This window comes from Lagopus muta, chromosome Z, assembly GCF_023343835.1.
Source record: "Lagopus muta isolate bLagMut1 chromosome Z, bLagMut1 primary, whole genome shotgun sequence".
NCBI classification, from domain to species: Eukaryota; Metazoa; Chordata; class Aves; order Galliformes; family Phasianidae; genus Lagopus; species Lagopus muta.
Window position 1 is genome coordinate 34839957 of NC_064472.1, and position 19852 is coordinate 34859808.

The 19852-nt window shown below is 37.0% G+C and overlaps 1 protein-coding gene across 5 annotated transcripts in view; it reads left to right on the forward strand.

Moving 5' to 3' along the window:
* The window catches only part of PIP5K1B (phosphatidylinositol-4-phosphate 5-kinase type 1 beta), a 99911-nt gene that overhangs the window by 53387 nt on the left and 26672 nt on the right, over nt 1-19852 (forward strand). For all 5 annotated transcript variants that reach the window (XM_048931685.1, XM_048931688.1, XM_048931687.1 and 2 more), the window contains 4 exons: nt 4180-4297; nt 8348-8500; nt 10674-10973; nt 18642-18853. In XM_048931685.1, coding sequence (XP_048787642.1) covers nt 4180-4297; nt 8348-8500; nt 10674-10973; nt 18642-18853 — 783 coding nt within the window. The remainder of the gene's footprint in view (nt 1-4179; nt 4298-8347; nt 8501-10673; nt 10974-18641; nt 18854-19852) is intronic.

Below are 19852 nucleotides of genomic sequence, written 5' to 3' on the forward strand. Positions count from 1 at the left end.
CAGTTGATCATAAATTTGTTAAGTGAGATAAGAAAATTAGTTTCTGCGTGTCACTGGGCCCTGATGTAAACCTAAGTTCTGTCTGTAGTTCAGCTCTGTTGACAATAGGAAAATAACTTCCTGCTGTGTTCAGAGTTTGTGAAGGAGGGAGAAAACTGTTTTTTCCCTAAAAGGGCACAGATAATACTGAACGTAACTGTGCTGCTTATTGTGGGAGCTGTTGTAAATCTGGATTAACCCACGGATTGCAGGTTATGCCTGGTCCAGAGTTACTTTGTAACAGGGTTAAATTGGGTCATAGTTTATCCTAGATCTACTTACATCTTTGTTTCAGGAAGCAGTTCTCAGTAAAGTGTAGGTATCTTTGCAGGAGTGAATTTGAACTGCAGAATTGCTTGCTTTTGTTTGTGCGTTATTGCAGCTGTGGAAATGGGGAGATGCTTCTGTTACCTTCTCATTGTCCGCATCGACCATTTGCCGTTTTTCCTTTTCCTAAGGAGTATAAAAATGTTCCTTTTGGGGTTAAGTGAATATTAATAGGGGATGCTATAAGAAGGTGTATTTAGAGCTACAGTTAGGACTGAGTGTAAATGGTACTATGTAAATGTTCACTTTGTGCCAAAAAAAAAAAAAAAAGCAGTGTGCAAGTGACCCAGTTGATTTTGGAAGTACAGTAACTGGAGTATCAGCCTAACTCCCTCCATAGGTTGAAATTACATGGGAAACTGTTTTTAAATGCTGCTTCGAAAATCCAGCCAGGAGGTTCCTATCTGGAGCTTATCTATTGCAGCAGTGGCTATAGGATTTGTGGGAAAGTTCTGCATCCTGCCAGTGTTCCCTCTTCCCTCCTCTGTCTATTAATTCAGGTGTGTGAGGCTTTTTCTCATCTTCCTGCATTGTGCTTTGTGCCCTGACCTCCTTAGTGAGGTGAACCAGTTCATGTCTTGGTGTCACATTTTGTTCCCAAATTGGCCGTTTGCATGTTCTGGATGTGGAAGTACCCTTAGAGCTGTTTGATTCAAATGTGGGGCCAGCTCAGAGCTGTGTGGCCTTGGTGGGGCCTGGTGCTGAGCTAACATGCCTCACAGTTTCAGGCAGCGATGACTTGAGCTAGTCACTAGGCTGTGCAGCCACATGTGAGCTGGGAGCGCGAGCACCTTGCTGAGCAAATCCAGCAGACACAGACTGAGGAGGCACGTTTTCTATGGTGATGCTTGGTGAGCTGAACTCCACTCCATCAGCTAACTTTCGCTACTCAGTCATATGCAGCTTCAGAAATGCAGAGCATTTGGAGAAAGGCTTCATCTCTTCTGGCCTTCTGAGATGCAGGCCGCTGCTAAGCACAGCTGTGACTTCGATATTTTGCAGCAAGTTGTTAATCAGTCTTGTGTATTTCCCTTGCTAATAGTCTGTATTTTCAGGGTCTGGATCCTGCATACTGTGAACACTTGTTATGGTTTCTGATTAAACTAGTAAGTCCGTTTGGTGCTATTGTCCTTGTATGCTCACTGCAGCTTCAGTGCGTTGTTCTCTGTGTATGTGCTGTTCAAAAATAATTACTTTATTTTCCATATGTTCTGGAATAAATCTCCATGTACTGTGTACTGCTGTCCAGCTTAGGAGCAATTTTAGTTTTAACTAGTGATCCTTTTTCTACATACTGCACTTATGAAATGGCTGTGATATTCTCAGAGAATATCTTCTGTCTTCATTTCGGCCCTAGTGAGGTTTCAACAATGGGTCATGCTAGCAGAGTAGGGATGCATAATCTTTTGCCACACTTTCACAAAATAATGAATGGCGTTATGGCTGCAGGAAACAGGTCTGTAAAAGTGTGTTCTAAAAGGTAAGGTTTCATTATAAAGTTTAGATGATTAGCTCTTCTGACAGTGGTGTGACGTGGCCCCAGGCTCCCAGAGAATAGGCTGAAAGAGCTGGGGCTGTTTAGCCTGGAGAATAGAACACTCTGGGGGGACCTAATAGCAGCCTGTCAGGTTGCTTTAAGAAAGGGGCTATAAGAGAAGAAAGGGACAGACTTCAGCAGGATCTGTTGTGGTAGGACAAGTGGGAAATAGTTTCAAACTAAAGAAAGAGAGATTTAGATTGGATGTAAGGGAAAAGTTCTTTATAATCAGAGAGGTGAGGCACTGGAAAAGTTCACAGTATGGCTACGTATTACCCTGAGACATTCCTATACTGCAGAAAAATGCAGTGAGGTAGCTGGGTATGTATGTAAAACTTCATTTCAGCTAAGACTGGCATGCTGAAAGAAAAAGCATTAAGCAAGCTTAAGTAGAGGGAAAAGTACTAAGTTCAAACTGTTAACTTATTGACTTTTTTACTTCATAATAATAAACTATAAATGGAGTTTATTTTAATTCCTTAGAGTCATTGTATGAAGGACTAAAAAATGAGCAACCGAGGTAGCAGCATTTACTAGCTGTTAGCTATATGGTTTAGCAGTTGAAAAACACTACTATTCTGATATCTTTGTATACCTCTTTCGTCATCTACAGACATCTTTTGAAGTGTGGTTTCCAGCCAGAGGCAGGGTGGTTTTTTTTTCTTCTTTGGTCTCATATTCCAGAATCTGAAGTATGTGCCTTTCTGGAGCCTGAGAAAGCTTTTTGTTTGGCTTATACTACTTAATTAGCAGCAGTTTAGTTTTATTGGTGGTTTGCATGCTGGGGTAGCTAAATGGGTTGGGGAGACTTCTGTAATTAGGTTGCTGTTAATTATTGTGGGTGACAGGTTTGATTAGAGATTTATGATACCTAAATCAGTCTCTATAGAAAATCTGCTTAACACTCTTTCTTCATATTTTCTTTATTATATTCTTTTTTTTTTTTTTTTTGTATACTTTGTATACAGCTACTATCAAGCATGTAGGTACATACTGCATTTCTGAATAATTTAGTTAGGGTAAATGTCTAAAGCAGTGTCAGAAGAGCTGGTATTCACCACTATGTCTGGTCTTACGAATTTTATATTCAAATATTTATCAATCTACGCACAGATTGAACAAACTTTATCTTAACGCTATTCTTCCTAGCTTTGAAATTATAGCGTAGAACTTCATTGCACTGTTTAAAGCCTTCTTTTAATTTCCAACATGAAGGAAACCACAGACAGATTTTTTTTGTATAGCATCTTCCTGCCAGCCTTTTCCTTCAGCTTATAAATATATACGCTATAAATAGTGTAATGTTCATCTCAATACTCATACAACTGCATCATGGGAGTACAGAGGGAGTGTTGACGTAAATTAAGGAAAATTGTCACAAGGGTTACATTCTTTTTATCTGCTTCTTTGAGAAAGACTGGCTTCCGGACTGGCCTGCTCAACAGTCTTTCTTTGTGGATCTTCTGGTTTGAATCAATATCTAATGTGTAACTGAATACCATTTTCAATAATTCCCCACTCTGTATATAGCTCATGTTCCTAATTAACTGAGCATATAAACCAGCAGTGGTTTAGACTGAGGTAGGATAAAATACATGATGGGACAGATGAAGGAACAGAAAACCACCTAAAGTTTAGGGAGGCTTTTCAGTTTTGCACTGTACTGGCAAGGAAGGGTGAGATAGTGTAACTGCATTTAGCCTGCAGAAAATGTGCTGAGGATGCCATTTCATAAATAATGCTGAACTAATAAAAGCTTGCTGGCACACACAAAAAAATTGGTAGACCTACTTCCCTCTGCTTTGCATAGTTCCTGCCCTCTTTGTTGTGCTGTAGTGTACTTCTATGCTCTCTCATTTTAGTACCTTCCAACCTGTTTTGCAATTTTAGTGTCTTTAGTATCTCTGTCTGAATCCCTTGTGAACCAGTTCAGTTCACCACAGTTTTCCTTTCTGTCTCAAAGCTATTAGCTCCTAAAAGGGAGGTGATAAGCTGTAGCTTTAGTTTAAATATGATCTTTATGAATGTGGAAGTGGGTGGTGAAAAGACTTACAGCACAAAAGGAGAGAGAAAGGAGTTTGCTGGTGATACTGTGTATCTCACGGACATTTCTGTGACACTGATCAATGCTGGTGCGCAGATTTTTCTGTATGTACGACTCTAGTAAGGCCAGTGATTGAGTTAGGTGGCTTTACATTAATGGTAAGCTTTGCAGGAGGTGGCTAAAAATGGCTCAGTAATAACTGGGTTTGTTCTATTTTTGTTTTTGTTTACAGTGAAGGGAGCAATCTCACTCCTGCTCATCATTACCCTGACTTCAGATTTAAGACGTATGCACCTCTTGCCTTCCGATATTTCAGAGAGCTTTTCGGTATCAAGCCTGATGATTACTTGGTAAGAGCTTGCATTTTTCCTTTGAGTTACAAATAATTTGCACTAGTTTTGTGCAGAGGAAGATGCTTTGGTGCTCAAACAGATAGTGAACTTTGTATGTGTGGTATTTAATTACTAGTGAATATTTTTACAGTTTTATGAGAATCTTAGTTTTTCATCTTTGAGACAATTGCTTAAAAAATCATGCCTAACTAGTCAATTAACTAGAGTAAGAGTTATCCAGCACATTGTTTTTAAAGATTGTGTTCAGAACTTCTGTATTGATTATGCAGCATATACATGTTTTTGTGTTATTGTCTTCATTAGTTGTGTTTGTCTGCAAACATTCCCACTTAAACTTGAGAAAATTGAAGTGGAGGCCTAAGACTTTTAGAGTATATTCTTTTTATATCTATATTGTATACTTGGAAGTCTAAATCTTCAATATTCAGCTGTTTACATGAGAAAAAATGTGATATATTTGCTGTCATCATAAGAGCAGGCTTTATTTGTTAGAACCACTTCGTGCACTGCCAGAGACAAGGGTCTGCTTACTTTGCTTCTCCTGCTTTCGGAACGACGGAGTGAAAAGGGGGAGCTGGATGTTTCTCTCATGTCCAGTCTGTCTCATGCTGATCCACATGACAAAGTAGAGCCCCTGTGCAAGTTAGCAGTTTTGGACATCAGTTTTATTGTTAAAATCTCTAGAACATGTTTTTTAATATTTTTTTATTATAAGTGGTAGCTGAGTTTTTGCAATCAGAAGAATTTGATGGTTTCACTGAATAAAAAATAGTAAGTTAAAATGGCATTGGAATATTACTAAATATATTACTTCACAGACTTTGTGTTTGAGTACAGCATAAGCTTTTTTTTTTTTTTTTTTTTTTTTGCTTTTTAGGCAGTGAACTTAGAAGAAAAATATAGCTGTCCTTGCTTTTATTTATGTTGAACACAAGTGTGTGATTTTGATTTTGTAGCACTGTGTATGGAATTGTATGTGTAAGAACAGGTAATTCCTTTGAATTACAGATGTTATCTGCTGGGAAATGCTGTTGGGATGGAGTTTTATGAAGGTGTTTTTATGTAAAATGTTCTATTTCCTTTTCTGGACCTCGAGAAAGACCAAGCATTCAGGCTGTGTTGACAGCTTCTAGTAAAGACTGTAATTTGTAAATCCTGTCACCTGTGACTTTTATTCCACCTGAAGAAGTATCTGCAGTAGTCTAAATTAAAGATTACAGGAAGGCTATACTAGCTGTTGATGGAAATTTGTGTCACCTGCTCAGCGGTAAAATCACAGATTACTGATTGGTGTTGGAAGTTTCCAGTGTAGGCAACTTGATTTAGATTATTTTTATCCTCTAAACAGCTAAACACACCACGGAAAAGGAGCCTGTCTGAGGAGCTAGAAATGGAGAAAGCGTTCCAGTGGTCAAACGCAAGCAAAAGCTGAATTAAACTGATATCTTGTTTCCAGTTTCCATGTAGCCATTGTGGAAATGCATTTTTTTTTCTTATTTATTTCCAAACTTTCAATTTGGGCAGCTGTTGAGAAACTCTTATTTCTGGTGAAAGAAAAGAATGAAGCTTTTCTGTGCCACTTTTTGGGGGAAGTGTGTCTGGGACAGTGTGTCTGGGACGTTTCTTCCCCTGTTGCTGCAGGTTCCTCTTTTTCTAGAGTAATTGAAGGTTGAACACAGTACTCCAGAGAGTTGAGAGTTGAGTAGTTTCAATACTGTACCACATCTCTTCTTAACAATACAAAAGTAGATTTCCTTCAATTTTTTTAAAATACATTTGGAATTTCATTGTGTTGTTGTAAGTGATGCAGGCATCCATTGGATTTCTACTTAATCTGCAAGCAATCCGTTTTTGTTGTTTCTCACTCTAAACAGGCATCACATTGCAACCAGAGCAGGTTGTAGTCCATTGTGGCCCAGAGGCAGACATGATCAGTGGCATACTGTAATCAGAGAACAAAACTTAGTGTGGGACTCTGTTCCCAATTGGTTGTTACCACAGAATTCCTCTCAGTAGTATGTCTAGGGATTCTGACTGAGTAGTCCTACTTATTATTGTGAAATCTGGATCTGTCATGTCATGATCATAAATCTTCTCTAATGTCTAAAATGACACTTTGCTATAAGAGCATGCAAACTGATGATTCAACAGGGAAGGGAGAAAGAGAGAATAGAGTAAAATAAGGAGAGGATAAGTTACAGCAAGCGTAAGTAGGCTTACATGTCTGATTTCCAGTGACAGAGGTATACAATTTTACCTTTAAGTGGGAATTCTTGATTCTTAAATGCTGTGGTTTGGGGGAGGTTTGGTAGTTTTCAGTTTTCTATTTCACTTGGTCACCAGCAGTTTAAAGAAAATTGATCTTTAGGCTTTTATTTTACAGGAATTAACTGTAAAATAACAAGCATATAGTGTAGGTTTCTAGCTCTTTCTTACTGTGTTTTTGAAACTGTGTTTAATGTTAAAGATAATTGGTTTGAAATTTGTTGGTGAAGCTTTGTATATTTTGCCAGGAAAGATTCAGGGGCTGTAATACAACCAGTGTTTTGCTCTGAAGGCCTGTGTAGCATTAGAGATTAGTAGTGCTGTTCTATTGTTAGACCTCTGCAGCCAACAAAAGCTCATCATTAATTGGAGCTGAGCAAACAGAAAATTAGAGAAAGGAATAGGCAAAATTTTTATGGCATGCATTTGTAATGGCATAAAAATTCCAAGAACATGAAAAGCCTCAACCAGCACCACTACAAGAAAATGCACAGGGTTTGAGCATATGGGAAGTACACTTCTTCAGCTCAAGTGTCAAAAAAACAAAACAAAACATTTGCTACATTTTTGTATATCAGTCACGACTCTCTTAAATCATTGGCTAGATTCTGGTTAAATTTAATGAAAAGCAGTTTTCAGCAAGTAAAAATTTTTCTACTTTTTTCCACCATGGAATTCCTTAGCTCATCTCATGTGCTGACCCAGTAAGCCAAGTTTACTTTGTTATTGAAGCAGTTATTCTTTTTGTTATGATAAGAGCAGAAGACCTGCTGCTAAGAATAATTTCCTGGTGCTTACAATGCTCATAATTTAGGTCCTGTGTAATTTTTTTTCTTTCAAAGACTGAAGCCTTAAAATTATTGCACTGCATGTGAGGTTTGCAAATGCATAAAGCTGCTGATGTATAACAGAAGGAAAGTGTGTGTGAATGAAAGCTTAATGTTACTATATTTCAAATAAGCTCTTGAGTTTTATGTAAACAGATTTCTCTATGGTTTTGGAGCTTAGTGTCTTTTCTCCACTTACTTTGAACGCAGTGTAAACTGTAAATTAATGAAGGTCAATAAATGTGCATTAGCATCTGTGTGAGGTCTGGTTCTACTAGTGAAGAATACTTGTTAGTTATTATTCCTCCTTAATGTGATCATAAGTATTACTGAACCTCTGTGAAGAGAAAGCCTGTCTAAACCTTCAATATAATGGTCCTCCAGAAATGCATTTTTCCTTCTTGCTGTTGTTTAGTTATCCTGTTTCAAGCAGGCATATTATCAGAAAACTACATTAGCAGTTATACTGAGATGATTATTCTAAGAGTATCAGCCCTAGTTGCACAGGATATGAATTACTCATTTGAGAGTTGTACAACACTTGTACTTCTTGTGTCTTTTTCTGATGCGCTTCCAACATGTGCGTCATAAATAAATGTCTGTGAAAAGTGAACAGTTGAAAAGAAAATATCATCATGAGGTTCACAGGTTTGCAGTGCTGATGGTGCGAGTGTGGATTGTTTCTGTCTTGCTCACTCAGTTCATTGCCTTGAGAATTTATTTGGTGCAGTGCTTCATGGAGAGGAAAGTTGTCCTGCTTCCACAACTGTCCCATATGTCCTCAAATTACTGTGACCCAGTCTGCTGTACTGGGTAGTAGTGTTTTTGCTGTTGAGGCCCAAGGGATGGAGCTCCACAACTCCTCTGTGTTTATTTGCAGCTGCAATTCTTTGTATTAAACTTCTACTTAAGTAATGCATGCACTGGCATTAAAAAACTTTTTTGTTTCTTCCAGTATTCAATCTGCAGTGAGCCTTTAATTGAATTGTCCAATCCAGGTGCCAGTGGGTCCTTATTTTTTGTAACTAGTGATGACGAGTTCATCATCAAAACAGTTCAGCACAAAGAGGCTGAGTTTCTTCAGAAGCTCTTGCCAGGTTATTATATGGTAAGTAATTGAAGTTTTTTTCCACCTTTATATTCATTACCTATGTGTGTGCAGTTTACATCACACTTCAAAGGATTGGAAGGCATCATTTGATGACTTTATCCCTATTTTTCATAATATTTTTTTACCTTTCAAATTTATACTCCCACATCCATCAGAAGGAATGGACATAAATCAAGAATACATTTAGGATAATATTCTCTTAGCATTCAAGATGAAGCTAAAAGTCATCTAAAACACTACCAAATCTTGCTTCTAACAAGTTAGTAACAAACAAGACTTCTAAATTTCTAATTCAGCTTTTTTTCTCCATTCTTTTTGTTTGTCTACCCTCTGCATTTCACTCAGAGTGGACAAAGAGACTAGACCGGTCAGTTTCTCTTTTGTTTCTAGACTACTTCAGTTTCTCATGTATTAAAACGATGATGTTTCTTACAAAAATAATTTATTCAATACCTAAATTTTAAGTAGAACCTTTTTGAAAGCTAATGTTGATTGTATTGTTCTATGTGTTTCAGGCTTTAGAAACAGAAATCATCAATCCAGAATAAATTAAACAATTCTCCTTTTTTCAACAAAAACTACTCAATGTGCATATAAACAGATTCTTCTGGGTAGTATACAAGACGTTGGAATATAACACCTGTGATTATTGTTAGCCAGATTTTCTTTTCCTGTGTTTTCTTAAGCAAGCACTTAATGTTATCTTCCTGCTTGTACAAAGAATGAGGAATGTAGGGAGCCTACAAACAGGAGTGGAATCAACCCTTTGAAAAGGTAGATAACTGTAGGACAATGGGAAATGGTTTTAAGCTGAGGGAGGGAAGATTGAATTTGGATGTCAGGGGGAAGTTCTTTACAGAGAGAGCGGTGAGGTGCTGGAAAAGGCTGCCCAGAGAGGTTGTGGGTGCCCCATCCCTGGAGGTGTTCAAGGCCAGGTTGGATGGGGCCCTGGGCAGCCTGGTCTGGTATTAAATGGGGAGGTTGGTGGCCCTGCCTGTGGCTGGGGGGTTGGAGATTCATGATCCTTGAGGTCCCTTCCAACCCTGGTCAGTCTGTGATTCTGTAAATGTAATTGTGATTACAGTAATGTAATGGAGATTCAGTGTTTGTTTTAAAAAAAGCATTAAAAAAAAACTACAATGGTAGGTACTCCTTTTTCTTGTTTGTAATCAGGATAATCAGCTCAGCATAGGTTTGAGTTGAGCATTACTACGAGTAAATGTAAGACCACTTTTCTTTGCTTCTAGGAGCTTTATTATTGCTTTTAACATATACAAGGATTTCCAAAATGTAAAGCTTTAATCACCCTGTTTCCATGAAAGCAGTTTGTTCCCATAGGTATATATTCTAACTTTATAATAATGCAAGACTTGAAGTAATTTTTCCCTTTCTTGTGTTTTCATGCCAAAAACTGAGAGTAGTTGCATTCAGAAGGATGATTTTTACTCTCTCCTCTAGTGATCTCCTACTATTTTGATGGTGTGTCATGATTCTGTAATGACCTCAGACTCACGTGGAGACAACCTGATCATTTGGCACTAATTTTCATAATGAAAAGCCTCACGGAGGCAGAGATTCTTCTTTCTCAGAATCCAAGTTAGGGCAGTTGACCCAAACTTCTTCCCACATGTGAAATGCAAAGGTTATTCAGATCAAAACAATAAAATAAATCTTTGGGTAAATGTTTAGGTTAGCCCAGTCTACACTTTCATGGGATGTGGGAAAGAGAAACCTGCTATACATGCAGAATCAGAGATGCTTTCGTATTTGTCAGAATAGTGCATATCAAGAAGTGTGATTGTGGCGGTTCAAACTAAATTGGAACTACCTGTCAGGAGGTAATGTGTGTTGGTAGCAGCATCTGATTTTTTATTTTTTTATTTTTTTTTTCTTGCAATACTTGCATTTAGCCTTTACATTGGAAGGACAGTGTGGTTATGTGAAGCCTGTGGGCATCACAGGAGGTTTGTTTTGCGGTAGACCTCTCACTTTTAGTTTCTTTTCAGAATAGTGTGGTGTGTTTAAGAATTGTTCAAGGAAACTGCGCTTAGTAGGAAAATCTGTCCTGTTCTCTTGCTCTTTGTTTACTGTCCTTTGGCATAAAAATAACTTTCTTAAGCATGTTCATTCTTCTAAATAAACGTATTTAAATGTATCCCTTTTGTTTTAGAATCTGAACCAGAATCCAAGAACGCTTCTACCCAAATTTTATGGGCTGTACTGTGTTCAGTCAGGAGGCATCAATATTAGAATTGTTGTAATGAACAATGTTTTGCCACGAGCCTTGAGAATGCATTTCACATATGACTTGAAAGGCTCCACGTATAAAAGGAGAGCATCAAGAAAAGAGAGGGAGAAGTCCAACCCAACGTTCAAAGACTTGGATTTCTTGCAAGACATGCATGAAGGATTGTATTTTGACTCTGAAACTCACAGCGCATTAATGAAAACATTGCAACGGGATTGTCGTGTGAGTAAGATTTATTGACCATAGCATCTTTTCTGTTCATGTCTATTCTAGATTTAGTTCAGCAAAACAAGGAGTAGTATATAACTCTCTATGTTGTTTAACCTGCCAGGTCCCTCTCCATCCAATTTAATTAGAAAAAACAAAAAATATCAAAGCACTGATGAAAACTATGTTTTAGTTGGTTATTAGGATTTAAGGCCCATTTATGGAAATACAGCTAAATACAATAGAGTATTTCTTATTATTACTGTTTTCCGTTAATTTGAACTTTTTAATGAATCTTTCCTGATGCTCAGCAAATAGACCTGTAGTACTGCCATTAGGTAAGATTGAAGAGTATTTAAAGTAGTAGGCTCAGTACTGCTTTGGTGGGGCTGTCTCATTCTTAGTGGATAGAAGCCAATAAACTGAATAATGCAGGTATGTTTTGTGGCAGCAGTCTTAGTTCTGGAGCAAAGTAATTTCCCATGCTGAAAGGTACTGCTTGATGTCCACATAAGATTTTGTAGATAGGGAGGGATGTCTGCCGTTGTGAACCTAGTGAGTGATATCAGTGTCTCTTGTAGGCAAAATTGTTTTTTATGTAATAATTTTTTTTTTGGTAGAAAAAAAAAAAAAAAAAAGTAAAGCTAGAAAAAAGAGGAGCTACTCAGTTCCCACAGAGGTCCAAAAGAATCAAAGGGGGTTGCAGAAAGAAAAGACCTGCTTAATAATTTTTGATGATAAAACAGAGAAATGCATTGACTGAAGAAGGCATAGAAAAGGCATCCTGAACATCACTTAATTGTTCATTGCCACCTGTTTTGCAAGATGGAAAATGTGGGTAGATTTTTTTTTTGCACATGAATAGTACTTTTTGTTTAATTAAACAAAACTCTGCAATGTCTTGTGCTTGATTTGTAAAACTGGGTGACCTAACGTTCAGCTGCATATTCAGCATTAGACATTTATCTAACGTCATGCATTGTTCTTTTTGTAGCCTCTTGCATTGAGCGTTTCCTGAGCTCCTTCCATGTGTGATAATGCAGAATGCATCAGCATTCTGGACACCCTTTTGTGCGCCCTCCTCTGCTTGTTGAAGGTTACTTACCCAGGCAAAGCTTGGAGGGTAACCTGTTAAGCGGAGTATAAAAACAGAATCTAATAAAGGGAACACAATTGAAAAGTAAAAACAGGAATTGATAGTCTACTTGTTGTTATGAAGGAGGACTCTCCCTGCTTTGTTAGAAACGGTTGGTAAAGTCGTGGCATGTGTTACTGGAGAGCTCTGTGGAACATCAGAGCCAGTAAGCAACATTTTTTATTCTCGCTTTTTTAATATTAACTTCCCCATTGGTAACTGCTCCTGGAGCCATATCACTAAGCAAGAAGCCTGGCTGACCTTTCTGCTGGCAATAGAGAATGTGATGAGGAACTGCCTTATCTGTGCCTACTGTCACAGGCACACCCAGCTCAGCAGCAAGCTGGCATTTTCCTTGGTCAGCCTTTTGGTGCAATTTTAGCTGTAGAAACTCTTCTTGCTGCCCTTGTCACCTACTGAACACCTCACCTCTAGCAGACTGTTAGTTTCACTGATAATGAATGTAGTCTCTACTTGCACAGGGCGTGTGTCTGAGTTCCTTTTTTGATTGTGTTCTATACCCAGCTCTGGTGTTCCACACTTGTCAAGGTGGTAGGAACTGAAAGCTTTATTCACACACTTTTTTTGTGCTTTCTGCATCCTAGCTAAATGAAAAATTGTAATATTACAGTGGTCAAAAGGATGTAATATTCCTGGGTTCATGGTACAGGACAATAAATAGTTTGAACTAGCTTTCAAATTCCAGACTGTCATGGAGATTTAGTAAAGCTATCATATTCTTGTGAGCAGGCACTATTGTAGTGACTGGGAGTTGGGATGGAATGCAGCAGTATGGTGCTGCTGGCTGGACCTTCACTTAAAATGTTTTCTGTGAAGCCTTACTCATCTCAAGTTTCTAAAGCCAACATGCCTGTTTTTTATATAATGGTAAACTCTGAGAGTATCAAAAGACAGGTGTTTGAATCACTGCTACTTAAACTGTATTTTATTTGTTAGTTTATTATTTGTTAGTTATGCTCATTACTGTGTCAAACTGTAGGCTACTAAAAACAAGGTGAATTCTCCAATTTTCAAGTAAAATTCAATTATGACAAATATGAAGAGAAACTGTTCTACTCAGAATGAGACAAAGATGTAAAAGCTTTAAGCAAATACTAAGTAAAACCAAAATCAGTGAAGACGGTTAAAAATGCATTTTCAATGTTGTTTGGTTTTGTTTTGTTAAAGATACACAGAATTGAACTCCACATCAAACTTACCTCTGTGTTTTCTTATAAACATTTAATCACACAGGAATTCTGTATAGAGGAATACTTGTGTATAGATTAAGGATAAGTTATGCCACTAACTGAAGTTTTAGGCACAAGTAACATGACCATGTCAGTTTGTGAAAGAAAGGCTAGAAGTGAATTAACTGTAGTATTTTATTGTACATAGGTGCTACCAAATCAAAGTAAAGCTGGGCATCTATTATTGTGTGCTTGATCTTTACTGAAGCTCTTTAGTAATTCATAAGTGCAAACTACCTGTTTTCTGGGTAGAAAGCATAGGAGAAGACACCAAGCATGTTCTCGGGTACCAGGAATTAAGTCCAAACACATAAGAAAGGTTGCTTTTTGAACTTCATATATTAAAAAATCAAGAGTTTTACAGGTAAGTGTTGATCAAAAGGAAGAAAAAAGATCCCTTTTAAAATGGACAGTGTCATGGTTATTCAGAGATAGTTTTCTGCAAGCTCATCTAGATACCTAACAAAGTGCATTAGCATAACTTTAGATGAAAAACATGAATTTCAGAAGAATAGATAGTCATGGATTTTTTTCTTGTAAATCTTTGCTTCATATATGTGCTTGCACATATGCAGTATGCCCTTGAATGTTAACTAGTCATATACAGGAATTTTGACTGTCCTATTAAATACAGCTTGGTGATGTTTTTTTTCCTACCTGCTGCTGAATCCAAGAGAAAACAAAAAAGGGCTAATTAAAGGTGTATGTCAGTGCAGTTGACTGTAGTAATTAGCTATATGGAAGAAATTCTTCGAAGCAGTCTTTTTTTGCTCTTTACTTTGCTGTTAGTGTCTGCTCAGTAAGATGCTTATCTGTAGATGCTGTGATAACTTCTTTTTGCCAGTAAGAATGCAGCTCCCAGTATTTCTCCCTCCTCTTTCTTTATATACGCTTTCCAGTGTATATAAATACTGGTGACAGAAAAACTGTCTATGAAAATTGAACAGCACTTATTTATCCTGAGGTTAAAATTCTGCAGGGAAATTGCAAAGATATGATATTCTGAAAATTAACATAAGATTTATTCTACATCTACTTAAAAAGAGGGGATGAAGAAAACAATGTTTATAAGAGCACTAGTGATCTTCATTACTTTTTTGTTTTCCTAGTGAAGCATATTAAGAAGCCCGCCTAGAAGTTCAAAATTTAGTCTTCTCAGTGACCTTAGTGGGCCTGTCACTTAAATTACACAGACTAATAGACAAATCAGTTCACTCCAAGACCAAGGCTTTTTGTCTTGCATTAAATGATTAGTTTTTCAACAGAAAGACAGTTTAAGTTTTCAATTGAAGTGTTTATGGCTTAAGAATAGGCAAAGTATGCCTGGAGATGCTGTGTGGCTTATGATTTCACTGGGGACATGTCTTCCAAATTCTGGAAAAATAACCTTTTTCTCAGAAAACACAGCAGTAAATGAAGCTCAGATTCAAGTAATCTTTCATTCTTCGCCCCTTTCCTTAAGGTGTTTTACTGCAATTGAGGAAACCAAAAACATTCCTGACAGTTAATATGAAGATTGATGCAGTGATCCCTCTTTGGAGGAGTACTTTATTTCTTCCTTGTATTTTTTTTTGTTAAAAAAAGAAGTCAGGAGAGTAAGTAGGTGTTCCGTAGGAGTATTGTGACTGTTACTTTGCTAATATCTCTGTGCTGTCTATAGTATGAAAAATTTGTGAACGCCATTTCTCATTGCTGGTCAGAGTAGGACTTCAAGTCATGCTTGTTTATTGTTTTGTTATTCCTTCCCAATGCCTAGCATTTTTCAAGATTTTAGGACAAAGTGCATTACTGCTAAGATTTTAAAGTAGAATTGCAAACCAAATGATTGAGTTTGGCTTTCTTTATTGGGAGATTTCCCTTCTGATAATTTTAAATGGAAACTAACCCTACTTATTCTGAAGCTGCACTTCAACAAAACTACTTCTTTTGAGTTTAATGCAACATCACCTGTCAATAGGCATTGGACATTTGCACACTTGTTTCTGAGAGTGCATATTTTTGTGAAACAGACTTTTCTTGTGTATTTTTTTATTTCTTTAAAAAAAAAAAAAAGAAAGAAAGAAAATAGTTCTCATTATGTTGGAATGTGATCATTGATTAGCTGTTAAATTCATTTTATTTCTGTTATACTAGTTCTTATGCCCCTTTTCTGAAACTCTTATAGCAGAGGAAAAGCCTGATTTTGTAGTTAACCTTACAAGTTTATGAAAAAACTTACAAAATCATCTTTTTCTATGTAGTATTTTCTTTGATTCTGTGAAAATTGCAGGAGCTTTTGTGGTTAGCAGCGTGAACAGAGATTTTGCCGTCAGTTCATACCTTGGGCTGTATGTGGTATAAAAATGAAATTACATAGCAGCAATACGTGCTTTGTTGTTAGTCACTGGCTGAGCTTGTTCACTGTGACCTTGTCTAAGATGACTCATGGAACACTTCAACATCTGATTAACTTAGAAAAGAGAAAATCTGATTCAAGGAGTTATTTTTCCTTGTTCAGAAGCAATGTATTCTGAGTTGCAGGTTGACTGGGCTATTATATAGTATGAAGGCAAGGTAGTGCTTAAGGCTGGAATGCTGAGAGGCTTACCAGCGGGAGGCTGCTGGTAAGCACTGCTTACAAACAAGTGCATGACAAGAACATTCATCTGTCATTAACAAACACAAGAATGTTCTTGCAGAAGTTTCCCAGTAGCGTTCTATTAGCAGGGCACATCTCAGAGTGGTTACATGAATAATGATTGGGCTTCTGACTTTTCCTTCACAAGGAGCTTGTTTCTGAGAGTTAATATCAATTTCTAGCAATGCCGTCTGGCTGGCATCAGATATTTCAATGAGCTTTCTCATTTTGCTGTGAATACGTGCCTTTATTGAACTGATTTCTTTTAGGGTTCTTTTTATTTTCTTTTTGTTTTTTTTTTTGGTTGTTTTTTTTTTTTTTTTGCACTAGATTAGGAACTCAGTTCAGTACCTTCATAGCAAAAGCTTGATACTGCTTATGAAAAACAGGATAGCAGAATACCTTCCTGTTTTTCTGGTGTTTCTTTCCAGTAGCTTTTGGAACAAAATAGTAAGTTGTCAGAAAGATTATCTGTCCATTGTACAACAAAAGCACTGTGGGTTTAAGTGGCAATGACGAATTGATGTAGTCAGAAAGATTAATTTTATTATGTAAGGGGTCCATCCCTTTGGAATAGGGACCAGCACATGATACCATAGCTTTCCATGAGACTGTATCAGACACTAAATGTGGGTAATGAATTAATGCTGTTAAATCATAGTGACTCTAATGTAATCTAATTAGAGAGTGAGTAAGGAATAGGTTGAAGGCAGAATTGCCAGGTATTATAAATGTAAGAAAGTGATAATGCTTTTTTGCAAACTTGACAAGCTGGTGAAATCCAGCTTTGCGTAGACAGTGTTATTAGCTATTCTGTTGTGGTAATGTTATTGAGGATGAATTCTGTTTCTTGTTTTGGTATTTATTTTTTTTTTTCAGCCAGCACAGAAACTAATTGAGTGTGGTGACAGGCTTCTACTGATTGCATATTTTCAGTGGCTGCATTATATATATAATAATATAATAATGTGTATGAGAAAAGCTTAGTAACTAGCAAATGGTAAGGAAAATTCTAGGATTTATTTGATGCCAAGTGTCTGGGCTTTCACATCTGTTTGTTGTGCTATTCTTGCAGTTAGTGATTATAAAACAGGAAGTTAATAGCCACCAACACACAGTGAGCAATAACATTTCCTTATGTTGTCACATGGTCAATTAAAATATGCTTTTCTTGCATCCTGAAACTTGGGTGAGTTCTGTTTTCAAAAGATGCTCTGGAGTACTAATAGCCATACCTATGTATGCATTTTTCTTGTCCCATTCATCACTGACCTGAGTGGGTGCGGGACACTGAGCAAGTTCAAACCTACCACACTGTCTAATCTCCTTCTTCCTCTCTGGAAATCGGTATGAGTTTGTGCCTTTTCACCTAGGTTACTTTGTGTTATGCTTGCTTTCTTCACCCTATGTACCAAGAGTGAAGCAAAAATTAAGCTATTGTGTCTCATGGAAACAAATACCAGAGGCAGGAAAGAATTCAGCTTCTAGTTACTTTGACAAGTATATAAGAAATATAAATGGAGTGGAAAGGAGCTTTCCTACCTCTTTGCGTATATTTGATCACTGAAGTTAAAATTATCTTTGGAGATTGGTATTAAGTAGTAGACTACTTTTTCCGTATACAAATTCACAGAACATTAAATGCTTCCTGGAGGTTGCCAACAAATCTCATTTTGGATTTGCAATACGTCATAGAGTTCACATGCAACTCAGTGTTTTGCTTAAAAATATTTATGCTTTTGGTTAGCTGCACTTAACATAAAGAGTCAACTCTTAACATAGAGAGTTTCTGCTCTTTGTTTGTCGTCACTATAAAATGATCACATTTTGTTCCCACTGAGGTAAAAAGATGTACTAGTACCTCTTAATTCAGACAAAATTACACCTTTGCATTGGGCATTGTGTGCTAAAGCTTACCATAAATCATTGCTGAGGTGAATGAATGGAAGGAAAGTTAAATGGCACTGCAAATTTTCCCTTGTTGCTACTATTTCTCTCCTTCCACATAGCACTGTCATTATCAGGGGTAGTAATCCAGCCTCTTCCTACTAACATTTTTGTTACGTTGCTGTGATTACAGCTTGTTTTATTTTATGTTCACACAATGACTTGAATATATTGCCTTTTAATGGAGGTATGACAGATATCTCACAATGATGTCACTGACTAGAAATATATGGTACATGTGCATTAGAGAAGAAGGCTCTGAAAGAGCAGTACTAAGTGATTTTCCTGACATTGGGAAATGCTTCAGGAATACTTTTTTGAGTTAAAACAGGAAGTGGAGAAGAGTACTACTTTAGCATAGGCAGGATTTCTCCTTAAAGTACCTGGAACAGGAATTAGAGTTATGTGTAGTTCTTAAGTATATAGTGGAACTTTTAATTTTTTTTTTTTTCTATGAATAAAGAAGAGTGAATGTATCTTTCTTGATTACAGAGCAACATTATGTTACGTTTGTTTTATATGTTTCTTTTGTCAGGTGTTAAGATAACTAGCATTTAACTTATACGGAGTAGTAAAAGATTATTTTTTAGGGGTCTTATTGTACGTTTTCCCAGTTGAGGAAAAGTGTTGCTGTGAACGCTCGTTTTTATTGTGGTTCTCAAAATGCTGCTGTGTAACACAATTTCATGTAGCCTTTCCTCGTTTCACTGCAGCCAGTTCTTCTTTGTTCATAGGTTCTAGAAAGTTTTAAGATCATGGATTACAGTCTGTTACTGGGGATACACATACTGAACAGTAACATGAGAGAAAAAGAGGGTGAATGCTCCCAGAACGCATCTGATGGGAAACGTCCTGGAGGGCAGAAAGTTCTCTATTCCACGGCCATGGAGTCCATACAGGGGCCTGGGAAGTCAGGGGACTCTGTTGTAACAGAGACAACAAACACGTAAGTGCCATACTACGCTCTTAACATTGACATTAAAAGTTCTCCAGACAGTGTCACATGATGTTTATTGGGAAAACATTCAAGACTCATCTGTATTGCAGGAATTGAAAGGGTTTTGCATTTTAACTTTTTCAAAGCTTCACCATCAAGACCTGCTGGAGACTGAGAAGTGAAAATGTTGAGTAGTTGACTGATACCTTCAAACAGCTGATTGCAAATATTGTTAGTTTCATTTATAAAAGAAATGTCATGAGGCAACCGTTGTAAGAGTCCCAGATATAAACTAGTCTTAATTAAAAACAGCCTGATGAGCCATAGTTAAAAACTATTAACACCGAAATGGATGCTTCTGTAGTGCTTACTTTTGATATTAAAGTAGTATACTCAATACGCAGCATTGTATAATCAGTGCTGAAGTGCAGTCGTATTTGTGTACGCTATTTCTTGAGGTTGAGGATGGCTGCTTTTCTCTTATATTTCTGTATAACAAAAACTGCATATAGCGATACATATTCATGTATTCATATATTCAGTTGTTCTTTCTGTTGTTTCCTTTGAAATGCATCCGTTATCAATGAGGATATTATGATCACCATTCTTAATCTTTGTAGTCAATTCTTGAGTATAATGAGGGTTTAATTGAATATTAGAAGAATTTTTCTCACAGCTTTTGAGGGAGCTGTCTGTGTAAATACAATTAACACTATGAAAGTGTGTTTAAACCTACAGCAGATAAATGAGAGAACCATGGTACTTTGCATTTTAGAGTTTCCAAATGTTCTGAGGTCTAGAATATAAATTAGGCAAAAAGCTGGGTTTCATTGAGGTTTTTTGCAGTATAACTTTTGCACAGGGCATGATGAATGCTGTTGTACGATTACAGAGGTGTTGCACCAGCCATTTGGCAGGGGGTGCTCATTTTTGGTTTTGGTTTGTGTTGCAGGCTTTTTGTTTTTTTGTTTTTTTACTTAAAGATACAGCTCATTACATAGGGCATCC